The 13,749-nt window shown below is 43.0% G+C and overlaps 1 protein-coding gene across 1 annotated transcript in view; it reads right to left on the bottom strand.

Annotated features, from left to right (window-relative positions):
• Nucleotides 1-4,154: 4,154 nt before the first annotated feature.
• LOC311227603 (uncharacterized protein) overlaps nucleotides 4,155-13,749 on the bottom strand; it is an 83,248-nt gene continuing 73,653 nt past the window's right edge. The window contains exons 9-10 of the mRNA XM_084313325.1: nucleotides 10,458-10,556; nucleotides 4,155-7,334 (exon numbers count right to left, since the gene is read on the bottom strand). Coding sequence (XP_084169451.1) covers nucleotides 7,162-7,334; nucleotides 10,458-10,556 — 272 coding nt within the window. The 3' untranslated portion in view covers nucleotides 4,155-7,161. The remainder of the gene's footprint in view (nucleotides 7,335-10,457; nucleotides 10,557-13,749) is intronic.

Below are 13,749 nucleotides of genomic sequence, written 5' to 3'. Positions count from 1 at the left end.
GCTGAGAGGGAGGTGGGGACGACACAACAGGGCCATAAAGGAGAATCCACACAACCTTCGACACCTTTTCCTTGTTAGTTTATTTTTCGACTCGGCCAGATACCACCAGGGGAGGGGAGGGGGGTGAGGGGAGGGGAGGGGGGGTGAGGGGAGGGGAGGGGGGGGAGCGGGCGGAGAGGCTCGGCCTCCTGGAGGAGCTCGACCCGCTTGTTGTTGCTCTTGACAGCGGGGGAGGGAGGGCAAAGTAGCTATTAATTGTATGGATATGTTCCTGTTCCTCCATGCTCTGTTTACTAGATTAGATTAGATTAAAATGTATTGTCGTCATGCAGCACAAGTACACAAGTGCATCCCCTTAACAATTGTATATATTGAGCCGTACTGTACTGTACTGTACCCATTCTGCAATCTGGTAATACACTTTTCAATCAATCAATCAATACACTACAACGGAAATAAGTTTGGCCTCCAACCACCAGAGTGCAAATGTAACAGTAAAGACAGTCAAACTAAGCTGGGTATAGAATATATAAATGAGTACTACTGAGTGATAGCGCTGATCAGATGTATGTGCAGAGTTGTAGTATTAATATGTGCAGTGATACAGGTATAAAGACAATAATAGTAGTAAGTCATACTGGCCAGCAGTGTAACTATAGTAAGAGTATAGGTAAGGGATAATGTACAGATATAGATATAGTATCTACAGATATGTAAAAAGGATTATATGCAGGTATGTACAGACGGGATGTGGATATATTGTCGTTCACTCAAGATATATAATATATATATAAAAGTCAACCTGTATAATTGGTCAAGAAGTGGTATTTGGTGCTCTCTTCATAATTCAATTATTCTCTTCAATTGAATTCCCACTGAAACTTCAAGGGGCTTTGCACATTAAACACCTCACCACCACAACAACAACAACAACAAAACACCATTGTATTTGGCGCTGAAATGACACCGACGGCACGATGGCTGAAAAGGCAGCGGAAGAGTCGAAGTCAACTGACAACAAAATGTGTAACGGTCTTTATCCCCAGAGAGCCGCCTGTTCTCTCTAATGGGATTCCCCCGAGCAGACAGCGACACACAAATGGAAAGATGTAGGTGACGTGTGAATGTTATCAAGCTCCCCCCACCTCTACACTATCTCTGCCCAGCCCCCCCCCCCCCCCCCCACCCCCCCCACCCCCCTTCCTCTCTTTGTCCTTTGTCATTACTCTTATCAGGAACACTCGATCATTCCTTTAACAGAGTGGCGGCGACTGAAACCGCTTGCGAATGTAAGTCTCCTGGGATGCGCTCTGATTGACGGCCCTCCGCTGGGTGAGTGACAGGCGGGTTGTTCGTTAAGCGGTGATGATGGGGCGGCTTGACAGCTGGGGCCCCCACCCTGCCGCTGCTGCTGCTGCTGGTCCTGTGTCGGTGGGGGCCCCCCCCCCCTGCTCTACCCCTGTGTGTTGGGCCCCTGGAGAGGGGTCCTGGACCCCCATGCACACCCACCCCCCGCCCGCCCCCTTTTCCAGCTAGACCCCAAACCTAATCAGCCTGGTTATAGGTCGTCCGCTCCCCATCGTGCTGCAAACCGTAGCCTCTCTGCAGCACCTCAGAGCCCCGGGACCCCTGCAGTGGGGAGCGCCCGGAGGCCCCTCTGCACATATGTAGGGTCTTACAAGACACCGGCCAGGGGTCCCGGGCCTGCTGCCCACGAGCGTTATTCATAAGAGCGTAACGGCGGCGTAGATAGAGAGGCTGACAACAAGGGATCAGTTTCGTGAAGATTAATCGCTATCGTCGCGGAGCAGCGCAGCGCAGCCAACAGATGCAACGTGATTAACGTGACCAAAAAATCCGAAAGTGTTTTTCTTCTTCTCGTCTTCTTATAATACTGTGATACAAAAACGTTTCTGTATCTTCGTTTTTACGATGACGACCGCGTCTCCCCCCCCCCCCTCCCCTTCACGGAAACACGACGACACCGTGTCGCACCGTCGCAGCTGAACAAACTGCGAGGTGGTTCTGCATTATTTCCCATCTCTATAATAATAACCTCATACGGTGGCGGCTAATGAGGCCGTAGGGGCATCTGTGACGTGACATCTACATTCGGGGGCCTATTTGTAAGACAATGGCTACAAGGAAACCGGGGACAGTGGGTTCTGTGTTTTCCAACTCATTACAACAATGGCTAGCATGGCCGCCGGCGGGAGGCATGTGCTCTCATGGAAATGAGCAACCGGGGCGAACAATGTGGCCTCGCTAATCTCCTCAGAGAGGAGAATCAGTTACACAGCAGTGTGTGCACCCCTCAATGCTTTTCATTAGAGCCAGCGTGCTACTCACTCCTCCTCCACACACACACACACACACACACACATTCACTCCACCCACCATACCCCCAACAAACACACACACACACACACGCACGCACGCATACAAACACGACACACACACCTTATGTATAGCCGTGGGCTTTCCCTCATACATGCACCAGATACAAGGCCAGCCCCCCACAACAGAGGAGTAGGAATAAATGGGGGCAAGGGAGGGGGGGGGGGGGGGGGGGCAGGCCTCAAAGCATGGGATTAGAGTTAATGTGCCCTCCTCTGGGTTATAATCTCTTCAGAGGGAGACTTTGTTTGAGGGGCTCGAGGGCAGTAAGATAAGTATCTATTACAGAAACTCCCTCTTATCCCCCTCACACCCCCCCCGTCCCCCTTTCTAAAATGAAGCACAAAAACACTTGGCTCTGTTCCCCCCTCTCTGTGCCCTCTGATGATACCCGCGGACCAAAAGCAAGTGCTGCCCTTTTCAGCTAATCAGGAGTTAGGGTCTAAAGCCGCATCGGGGAGTCGGCGGGGGCCATATTTACTCCATCTGTGGACCCGCGAAGTCAGGTGGTGGATGTGTGAGATCAAAGACGGCTTAAGGAACCAAGGAGGGTTGTGACAAAGAGAGGAGGATAAGAGGTGGTTTTATCACAAGCTCCACCGACACCAGCGTGTTGACAAGGAGATAGAGGAGAGGGAACCAGAGACCAGAGCTGCTATATATATTATATATATGAGACCAGAGCTGCTATATATATTATATATACGAGACCAGAGCTGCTATATATATTATATATATATGAGACCAGAGCTGCTATATATATTATATATACGAGACCAGAGCTGCTATATATATTATATATATGAGACCAGAGCTGCTATATATATTATATATATATATGAGACCAGAGCTGCTATATATATTATATATATATGAGACCAGAGCTGCTATATATATATTATATTATATATATGAGACCAGAGCTGCTATATATATTATATTATATATATGAGACCAGAGCTGCTATATATATTATATATATGAGACCAGAGCTGCTATATATATTATATATATATGAGACCAGAGCTGCTATATATATATATATATATATATATGAGACCAGAGCTGCTATATATATATATATATGAGACCAGAGCTGCTATATATATATATATGAGACCAGAGCTGCTATATATATTATATTATATATATGAGACCAGAGCTGCTATATATATTATATACGAGACCAGAGCTGCTATATATATATATATATATATATATATGAGCCCAGAGCTTGGAACCTGTAATGTTGGTAGGGTATATATACCATGTGTGTGTAAAGTTGCATGATATAATATATACTATATTACACTCTATATACTAAATATCACTTCACTATAACACTCTATATACTATACTCTATACACTCTATATACTATACTCTATACACTCTATATACTATAGCACTCTGGTTGGATGCCAAACCTCTTTTCGTTGTACTGTACTTGTGCTGTATAATGACAACAATACATTTGAATCTAATCTAAAATATAGGCCTACGATATATATATATACCATATGTGTGTGTAAAGTTGCATGATATATATATTATAATATTACATAGTTGCATGATATATGCTTTACACACACACACACATATACTGTATATATAAACAAAAGCCTATGGCCAAATGTCTTATACAATTTGACATACAGTTGCAACTCTGCAGAATCCTTCCAAATATGAGAGATGGGTCAAAAAAACGAGTTTGAACAGTTGTGTTATAAAATACAGTTTAATACCAAAACATGTTCAAAATATAAATACTGTGCAAAACAAGCTGCAACAAGAGGCAGGTTCAGTTGAAGGTGATACGTGTCACAGTTAGCTTGAGTAAACAGTAACACCTCAAAGGAACACGCCAACATTATGGGAAATGAGCTTATACCGTCTTCTCCAGAGAGAGACAAGAAGATAGATACCAGTTTCCTCTCTGTGTGCGTTCAGCAGAAAGCTATCCGGCTGCAAGCTATAGCCCATAGCTGAGCACAATTTATTGATCCTTTATTTATCCAGGAATGTCCCATTGAGATACAAGATCTCTTCTTCCAGGGAGTCCTGACCGACACGGCACACAACAAGTTTCAACGTAAAAACAAGGGCATTCAACAAAAAACACACAAATCAAATACAAATACAGAAGGCCATTTGTGCAGTGGCAAGGAGCATAATCAGATCAGCAATAGCATCATACATGTTTCATGAAGGGCTAATCGTATAGCATACCTTTAAAAGCATTCACACATACACAATGAATGGAAGCAAACAGTACCGATTAGCCTATAGCTTAAACTTCGAGAGAGGCGATCAGGGGTTCTCAACCTTTCTGCTGCCAAGGCACCCCTGTGTTCAATAAAATATTCCAGGGCACCCCTACATATGATAAGGACTTTTCAGGTCCTGTCTTTTTTGCTACAATGATGACAAAAGTGCTTGCTTTCAAAATAATGTTTATTTAAGAAACCGGGAAACACATTTGTGTGTATATGCAGGCTATATAATGCATTATTAACAGGTGTTTCAATGGCTTAGTACTGTTGACATTACACTGCTTGTAGTAGTAAATCAAATAGCATATTTCTTTAAATAAAATTACAGAAAATTATCACTAAAGTGCTATCTGTTGCAGCTGCACTCTTTTCCATAAAAATAGCAATTGTGACCATTTCTCAAAAACTGAAAATCGTGTATTTTTTTTAAATACAGAAAAGGATCACTAAAGTGCTATCTGTTACAGCTGCACTGTTCTCCATAAAAATAGCATATTTGGATAAGTGTGACCATTTCACAGAAAAGGATCGCCAAGTTACCATTTCTCAAAAAAAAATATATATATATAAATAAATACAGAAAATACAGAAAAATGTCACTCAGTGGACATTTCTAGCTCAATGCGAGGTCTGCTGCTGCTGGCTAATAATAGTCAATACGTGGGGAGATCTTTGACAAGGCAACACGCATGTCATCCTCAAGGCTCAACTTGGCCCTATATTTTGTTTTCAGAGCCGTCATGGATGAAAAGCCAGTTTCACACAGATATGTGGTGCTGAATGGTATCAACACCTTAACTGCTGCATCATCATGAGATACTTGGTACTCAGCACCACACTCTGAAACTAGCTCTCCAGGTGGTATCAGATGAGATTTCAATGAGTTCTTCCAAGAGTTTGGATGGAGATGTGTCAGGAAGCTTTGTCTCAATGTTGTCTGTAAAGTTTTTTTTTATCCAGAGTAACTTGGTGATCCTTTTCTGTCTTTTATTAAATAATGATTTTCAGATTTTGAGAAATGGTCAAACTTATCCAAATATGGTATTTTCATGAAAAACAGTGCAGCTGCAACAGATAGCACTTTAGTGATAATTTTCTGTAATAAAAAAAAAAAAAAAATCTTTTCTTTTAATCTCAAGGCAGCCCTGGCGGCACCCCTGTTGAGAACCGCTGGTCTAGGCTAACCGGTACTGTCCGCTTCCATTCATTGTGCTTAGCTAGGCTAACTTTCTATACTGAACGCACAGAGAGGAAACTGGTATCTATCTTCCTGTCTCTCTCTGGAGCGAGATTCCCCTAATGTCGACGTGTTCCTTTGAGCTTTGCACAACAGCACTGCTTCAGGAATACAACCACGGCACGTCCACTTCCATGGATTGTCATCGCTTTGTCTTCAGAATGGCAACAAAAAGCAAACGGTAAAATACTGACATTACGTTTTTTGGCTGCAGCACCGGATCCCTTATAAAAACAGACGGGTGGAATGTTACACTCCTTAAAGACACTGACAAGGTAATAGTGCAAATTTCAGCGAAGCTAACAGGACTGAGATTAACTCTGGAATGTATATCGCTGGCTCAGAATCCATCTCGCGGGGCGTGAAAAGGGAACGTGAGGTCATCTCACAATCCGCTCTTTACTCGCTTGTCAAGATTGGTTCTTCTCTTTGATAAATGTCACCCGTTGGAACTGTCCAAGTGTCCAAGTAGCCCAGGATATTTAAAACATGTGTTCTTCTAACCCTTTCACTGCCACACGACAACGGGTTAACCCTTTCACTACCACACTACAGAAGGTTAACCCTTTACTATCACACTACAGACGGTTAACCGTCTGTAGTGTGTGATAGTAAAGGGTTAACCTTCTGTAGTGTGGTAGTGGAAGGGTTAAGGTGAGTAACGGCTTCATTCAACAACTTCCTAAAAATGCAAAAACAAAACAAAACAAAACAAACATTGAGTTATTTATCTAATAAGCGTTAAAAGCAATTAACAACACAAAACATCAATCCAACATCAACAGCTCATTTGGAATTAAAGCAATGGACATCACTGTTTCAGTGATTTGTCTGTCTGTGTGTGTGTGTGTGTATGCATGTGTGTGTGTGTGTGTGTGTGTGTGTGTGTGTGTGTGTGTGTGTTTGTGTATGCGTGTGTGTGTGTGTAAGTGAGTGAGTGAGTGAGTATAAATACTGTACACATATAGTGTGTGTGTGTATGCGTGTATGTGCATGCATGTATGTGTGTCTGTGTGTATGTGTGTGTGTGGGTGTGTGTGTATCTGTGCATGCGTGTACTGTATGTGTGTGTGTGTGTGTGGTGTGTGTGTGTCTGTGTGTGTGTGTGTGTGTGTGTGTGTGTGTGTGTGTGTGTGTGTGTGTGTAGTGAATGTGTACATGTAAGGTAGTGTTAAGTAAGTAGGTGTGTTGTGTGTGTGTTGTGTACATGTACATGTAGGTAAAGCAGTAAGCAGGTGAGTAAAGGTGCTTCCTGCTCAGCGGGAGAACTTCCGGGGTCTGAAGGCAGGGGGCAGCAGCTGGTGGGGAGCAGACCTCTCCTCCTCTATGGGGGCCAGGTCCTCCGCTGACCCCCACTTCTTCTTGGAGTAGAACAGCGATGGCAGCTTCCTGTTCCTGTTCCTCTCTCTGACCTGGGCGACTTGGAACTCTGGAACCATGACGCAGCAGAATGGGTTTTTCTTTATATTACGAGACGACAGGCAACTGAGAGTTTATTTCCAAAATGAGACACTTAATAACCCTTTCACTGCCACACGACAGCCGGTTAACCCTTTCACTGTGACAGTACAGAAGGTTATAGCCCTTTACTATCACACAACCGACGAGCTAATGATGCTAATGATGGAGCATCGCCGTCGGTTGTGTGATAGTAAAGGGTTAACCTTCTGTCGTGTGGCAGTGAAAGGGTTAAGACCTTTGCTAACAAAATAAGCAGAACTCCAGAACTATTAGGAACGTCTGACCACTAAGTGTGACTCTTATCCACCAAAAACCTGCACGGACTACAACGTATGACGTATATCATCATGCCAGTTAGTGTACCTTGTGTCTACTGTTTACTTGTACTCTTAGTATATATTCAGATTTGAATTCTTTATTGCCTATATTTATTGTAACGTATAATATAATCGATAGGTAAATGGTAAATGTCCATTTATCCAAAGCACTTTACAATTTTTGTTCCTCACATTTGACCCACTCACTCACACGTTCACACACCGATGGCAGAGAGGCGAGCACGCAAGGTGCCGACCTGCTCATGGGGAGCAATTAGGGGTCAAGTGTCTTGCTCAAGGGCACTTCGACACGTTGCCCGGGAGGAGTGGGAATTGAACCGGGAACCTGCCGACTACCACTCTACCTCCTGCACCTTTGTTTACACATATATTTCTATATTCAGAGTTAATTATATTGTTTACACTGTTTATTTTCTCTCATATTTTTATATTCAGATCAAATTGTATTGCCTATCTTGTCTTTCTACTATCACCCTGCCCATACCTGTACCCCCCCTCCCCCCTCCCCCACGCCGCTATGACGCCCAAATGTCCCCAATGGGATCAATAAAGGAATATCTTATATTATCTTAAAGGAACACGCCAACATTTGGGGAAAATAGCTCATCGTCTTCTCCAGAGAGAGACAAGAAGATAGATACCAGTTTCCTCTCTGTGTGCGTTCAGTAGAAAGCTATCTGGCCGCACGTTAGCCTAGCTTAGCACAATGAATGGAAGTGGACAGTGCCCGTTAGCCTTCGGGAGAGGTGTTAGTTGGACAATGCCTAGGCTAACCAGTATTGTCCGCTTCCATTCATTGTGCTAAGCTAGGCTAACGTGCAGCCAGCTAATTTCCCAAAATGTTGGTGTTGGTTCCTTTAACACAATGGCGCCCGGCCACGGATATATCCGTCTTTCAAATCCATGCTTAAAGGACCGAAGGACGGATATATCCGTGGCAAGTTGTTTTGGCTTTTATTCCATTTTAATAACCTATTCAAGGTCGCCGAGCTGCACTGCAGAAGTACCCTACTCTTTGAATTCGAGAAAGTGCATTACCGGCCAGATCCTCTTAGGGGCGCTATCGCGATAATGCAGTGTTCCCTGTGGCCGAAGTTGTCTTTTATTTTTTTTTATCTCTAATGCAGTTTTCTACTCACCTGAAGCGATCGCTATTGTCTGTTGCACGGAATACGTTTTGGATCGCGGATTTCAGTGTGCAGTAAGGGGATTTATCATCAGCCAATGGACATATCGATCTACCAGATGGCGATCGATAACTGGGAAATGGTCTGGCGGATCCAACCGGCTCATGGTAAGATCTTTTTCACGTAAATTACAGCCCGATCGGGCCTTGTTATGATACTCAACCAGCCGATCAGCCTATGTGGCTACTTAGACCAACACGGTTATTGGTAATCAACGACGTCCCCCCCCCCCCCCCCCCCCCCCTTTCATGCATACATGCTTAAGGATCGTGCCGATCATATGCAGTTTGAGTTTTAACTGTAGTTTATGTATAACAGAAATGCCATTGGATATAACGTTAGTAGCTATTAGCCCTTTATCTAGCCTTCCATGAAATATCCTAGCCGGAATCCCGTATAACGCTTATATTCACGGCGCTATAAAATGAGAACGTATTGATGAAAAAAATATTTCTTTAAGCCATTTTGAAGGGACGGTTTATGGTCTCGATTGACAATGAGAATGGACAGATAGCAATATTATAAAGTATAGATTTAGCTCTACAAACAGCCCCAAGTCTGTTTACATATGCTGGTCGTCTAGACCAGTGGTTCCCAAAGTCGGGGTCGCGACCCAAAGGTGGGCCGCGAGCAGCCACGGGTGGGCCGCGAGATGATTTAAAAAAAATAAAAAATAAATATTTTTTTTTATTATTTTTTTTATTATAATTTTTTTTGTCAGGTCACTCAAATCAAATCAAATTTATTTATAGGGCCCGACAACACACGTTAATGTCCCCATGGGCCGTACAGATCTTCTATAAAAAAGTCAAGAAGTCAAGAACAGAACAAGAACACCATAAGGTCCAAACATTTTTAGATGAATACAAATAAATGAAAGAATGCAAGCATTCTTAGAAGCAGGCCAGGACAGTGTTTCTAGTTGTATTCTAAAATTCTATTCTATTGTATTCTAAAATGTGACTATATGGTTTTATATTAACTTAATAAATAAACAAAAACGAAAAATCTACTTATTTCAACGAACATTTCAAACTAAATAACAGATTATGCACATAAAACGCTGAAAACAACCGAAGCAACAATAGTATTTTAATGAGGCTATTATTATTATCATTATTATTTTGCAACAAGTTAGCCCTCTCATAAATAGCACATATAAATGAATAACTAACTTGAACTAACTTAATAGGATTGAAGTGATATTTGGCTTAAAAAATCGGTCGCATGGCAAAAAAAAAAAAAAAAAAGCCTGACGATGTGCATTGGGCCGCGGCTCTCTGACGCCTTATTTTCTGGGCCCCGGCCTGAAAAGTTTGGGAACCCCTGGTCTAGACTAGAGTGATATTAGACTCATCCCAGTGGCCGCCAATGTGTTAATAGTGAATATTTTATATATTTTATATGAATATATCACAGAATATCAAGTAACAATGTTTTCCAGAAGGTGTAGTTAGTATATTGTATTTTGGAATGAAACAGTGTCTCCTTCAGCGACTTCGTTCATTGGAGTTAACCATTCATACGTGTCAACATTTCTGCAGGAAAAGGTAAAGAGAGACTCACGTAGCTCGCTGCTGTCTTCCTCTGGTACCTCTGGTTCCCTGGGGCTCAGATAATGGCGGGCAAGATGGCCGCTGTAGTCCCGTACGTTCTCCTTAGCGCCTGAGAGGAGAGAAGCTGAGGGTTTGCTAACCGGTCATGACAGCGTGAAATGCATTTATTTCATCAGCAGGATCGAGTTTCAAGTTTTGTTTTATTTGTCACATATAAGCTACATGTACATTACAGTGACATGCTTGGTTTTGTATGAGCCTCCTGAGATTGTGCTCCATACAGTAAAAAAAAAAAAGTAAGAAGAATAAAGACCAAACACTATACAATATACAAAACTAAAGTACAAAATGCAACAAAATGCAAAAATGCAACTCCTTGAGATGCAGCGTCTCACAGCAGCGAGACAAAATCGATGACCGTAGTCGGTCAAAAGCAACAGATCACTGAAGTATTTCAAAGGTATTCAAAGCATGAGCCGCTAGTTTTAAATAATATATCCATTTACGTTAAAGATCGTAAAAATTCAGATTTCAGATTCACATTATTTTATTGTCACAGCTTGTTTAATGTGTAACGGGTGTATCGACCCATCCATCTTCACTCATTGCACACACAGCCACACGCACACACTCACTTTAAACAAACACTCACTTTAGACACTTTAACACTACATCATATTTATCTATTCAGATTTGCACTACATCTATACCTCATTTTGCATTTAGCATCTTGCCTTTTTCTTTTTTGTACCTCATTGTCATTTGCATTTTTACTTCATTGTTCATACTTAGGTTGTACTTTAGTTTGTATATTGTATAGTGTTGGGACTTATTCCCCTTTTACTTACTTTTTTTTTACTGTATGAAGCACATTCCCAGGGGCTCATACAGAACCAAGCATTTCACTGTAATGTACTTTATACGTGACAAATAAAAGCAAACTTGAACTTAAATGTACAGTACATTCAGAAAAACGTGAGATGCTTGTTTTTCCCGGCTCCTCGACCGTAGTAGATTTGTAAACAACAATATACAACGATCTATACGATCTATAGTACAAACTATACAATACAAGGTATATGGGTTTTCTTTCTTTATAGGGTAAAAAACAGCGGATAGATAAAAAGATACACGATTCTACAGTGTAAGTAGCAGAAGTGTGTGTGTGTGTGTGTGTGTGTGTGTGTGTGTGTGTGTGTGTGTGTGTGTGTGTGTGTGTGTGTGCGTGTGTGTGTGCGTGTGTGCGTGCGTGTGCGTGTGTGTGTGTGTAATAAGTGTGCTTGTGTGGTGTGTAAGTCATTTAAGGCTCTTTTAATTTTTCAAAGTTTATTGTCAAGTGTCAAGTTTGAGTTTAGTTGAGGAGGTCGATGCTGAGGAGACGTGAAGATGTTCCCCGCTCTCTCAAAGAGGATGAAACAACACAGGACGCGTCTGAGACGTGTTAAAAGTCACACAAATCATGTTGCCGCGAACACGCCTTGTTTTTCCACTCACACCTGTAACACACTAGTATGTTAAAGACAGCACTTTGTGTTATTTCAACATCCCTTTTGAGAGTGTACATATTATTATTATTTTATTTTTTCTGTTGTTTTTTAATATTCAGTTACTCATATATCTAATTTTATTGCCTATATTTATGTATCCTTTCTCCAATTACCATGCCCATACCTGTACCCCCCCCCCCCTCCCCCATGCTGCAATGACGCCCCCGAATTTCCCCAAGGGACCTACATTGTGGAGAGCGCTTTCAGTGTCTAGAAAAGCGCTTTATAAATGTAATTAATTAATTAATTAAAGGAATATGTTATCTTATCTTATCTTATTATTGGTTAGTGAACTTTAAATACCCAGAATGAGCAGGGAACCGTGCAGGACCCTCGATGCCAGCAGCACGTCCCTGACCGAGTGAGTGAGCGAGTGAGTGAGTGAGTGAGTGAGTGAGTGAGTGAGTGAGTGAGTGAGTGAGTGAGTGAGTGGGTGAGTGAGTGAGTGAGTGGGTGAGTGAGTGAGTGAGTGAGTGAGTGAGTGAGTGAGTGAGTGAGTGGGTGAGTGAGTAGGTGAGTGAGTGAGTGAGTGAGTGAGTGAGTGAGTGAGTGAGTGAGTGAGTGGGTGAGTGAGTAGGTGAGTGAGTGAGTGAGTGAGTGAGTGAGTGGGTGAGGGAGTAAGTGAGTGAGTGAGTGGGTGAGTGAGTGAGTGAGTGAGTGAGTGGGTGAGTGAGTGAGTGAGTGAGTGAGTGAGTGAGTGAGTGAGTGAGTGAGTGAGTGAGTGAGTGAGTGAGTGAGTGAGTGAGTGAGTGAGTGAGTGAGTGAGCGAGCGAGTGAGTGAGTGGGTGAGTGAGTAGGTGAGTGAGTGGGTGAGTAGGTGAGTGAGTGAGTGGGTGGGTGAGTGAGTGAGTGAGTGAGTGAGTGAGTGAGTGAGTGAGTGAGTGAGTGAGTGAGTGAGTGAGTGGGTGAGTGAGTGAGTGAGTGAGTGAGTGAGTGAGTGAGTGAGTGGGTGAGTGGGTGAGTGAGTGAGTGAGTGAGTGAGTGAGTGAGTGAGTGAGTGAGTGAGCGAGCGAGTGAGTGAGTGGGTGAGTGAGTGAGTGAGTGGGTGAGTGAGTAGGTGGGTGGGTGGGTGGGTGAGTGAGTGAGTGAGTGAGTGAGTGAGTGAGCGAGCGAGTGAGTGAGTGAGTGAGTGAGTGAGTGGGTGAGTGAGTGAGTGAGTGAGTGAGTGAGTGAGTGAGTGAGTGAGTGAGTGAGTGAGTGAGTAGGTGGGTGGGTGAGTAGGTGGGTGGGTGAGGGAGTGGGTGAGTGGGTGGGTGAGTGAGTGAGTGGGTGAGTGAGTGAGTGAGTGAGTGAGTGAGTGAGTGAGTGGGTGAGTGAGTGAGTGAGTGGGTGAGTGAGTGAGTGAGTGAGTGAGTAGGTGGGTGAGTGAGTGAGTGAGTAAGTGGGTGAGTGGGTGAGTGGGAGTCTTTTTCCAGGACATTTCCAGGACATTTCCCAGAGTTCTTCTTGATAATCCAGGACAGCACTTGCTCACAAACAGTCATATAATTCACCGGTATAGGTCTAGTATTAACACCTTTACTTTTTATGTCCTTTTATAGCTGCACAAAATGTACATTTTGTAGTCATTACGGTTAGGATTTTACAGCACTTTAAAAATAAGAGGAGAATAAGCAAATTGGCGAAGATGCTATAATCCTACCAACAGTCGAGTTTCAAACAAAACACACACCTAGGTTTACAGAGGCCATCTGAGTGAGGGGCTAAAATACAGTTGAACATTTCCAGGACAACATAAATAATCTTTCTGGATAT

The sequence above is a fragment of the Notolepis coatsorum genome, assembly GCF_963971535.1.
Source record: "Notolepis coatsorum genome assembly, chromosome: 4".
Classification (NCBI taxonomy): Eukaryota; Metazoa; Chordata; class Actinopteri; order Aulopiformes; family Paralepididae; genus Notolepis; species Notolepis coatsorum.
The sequence above is the reverse complement of the archived record's forward strand: the minus strand, read 5'-3'. Positions and strand labels throughout refer to the sequence as shown.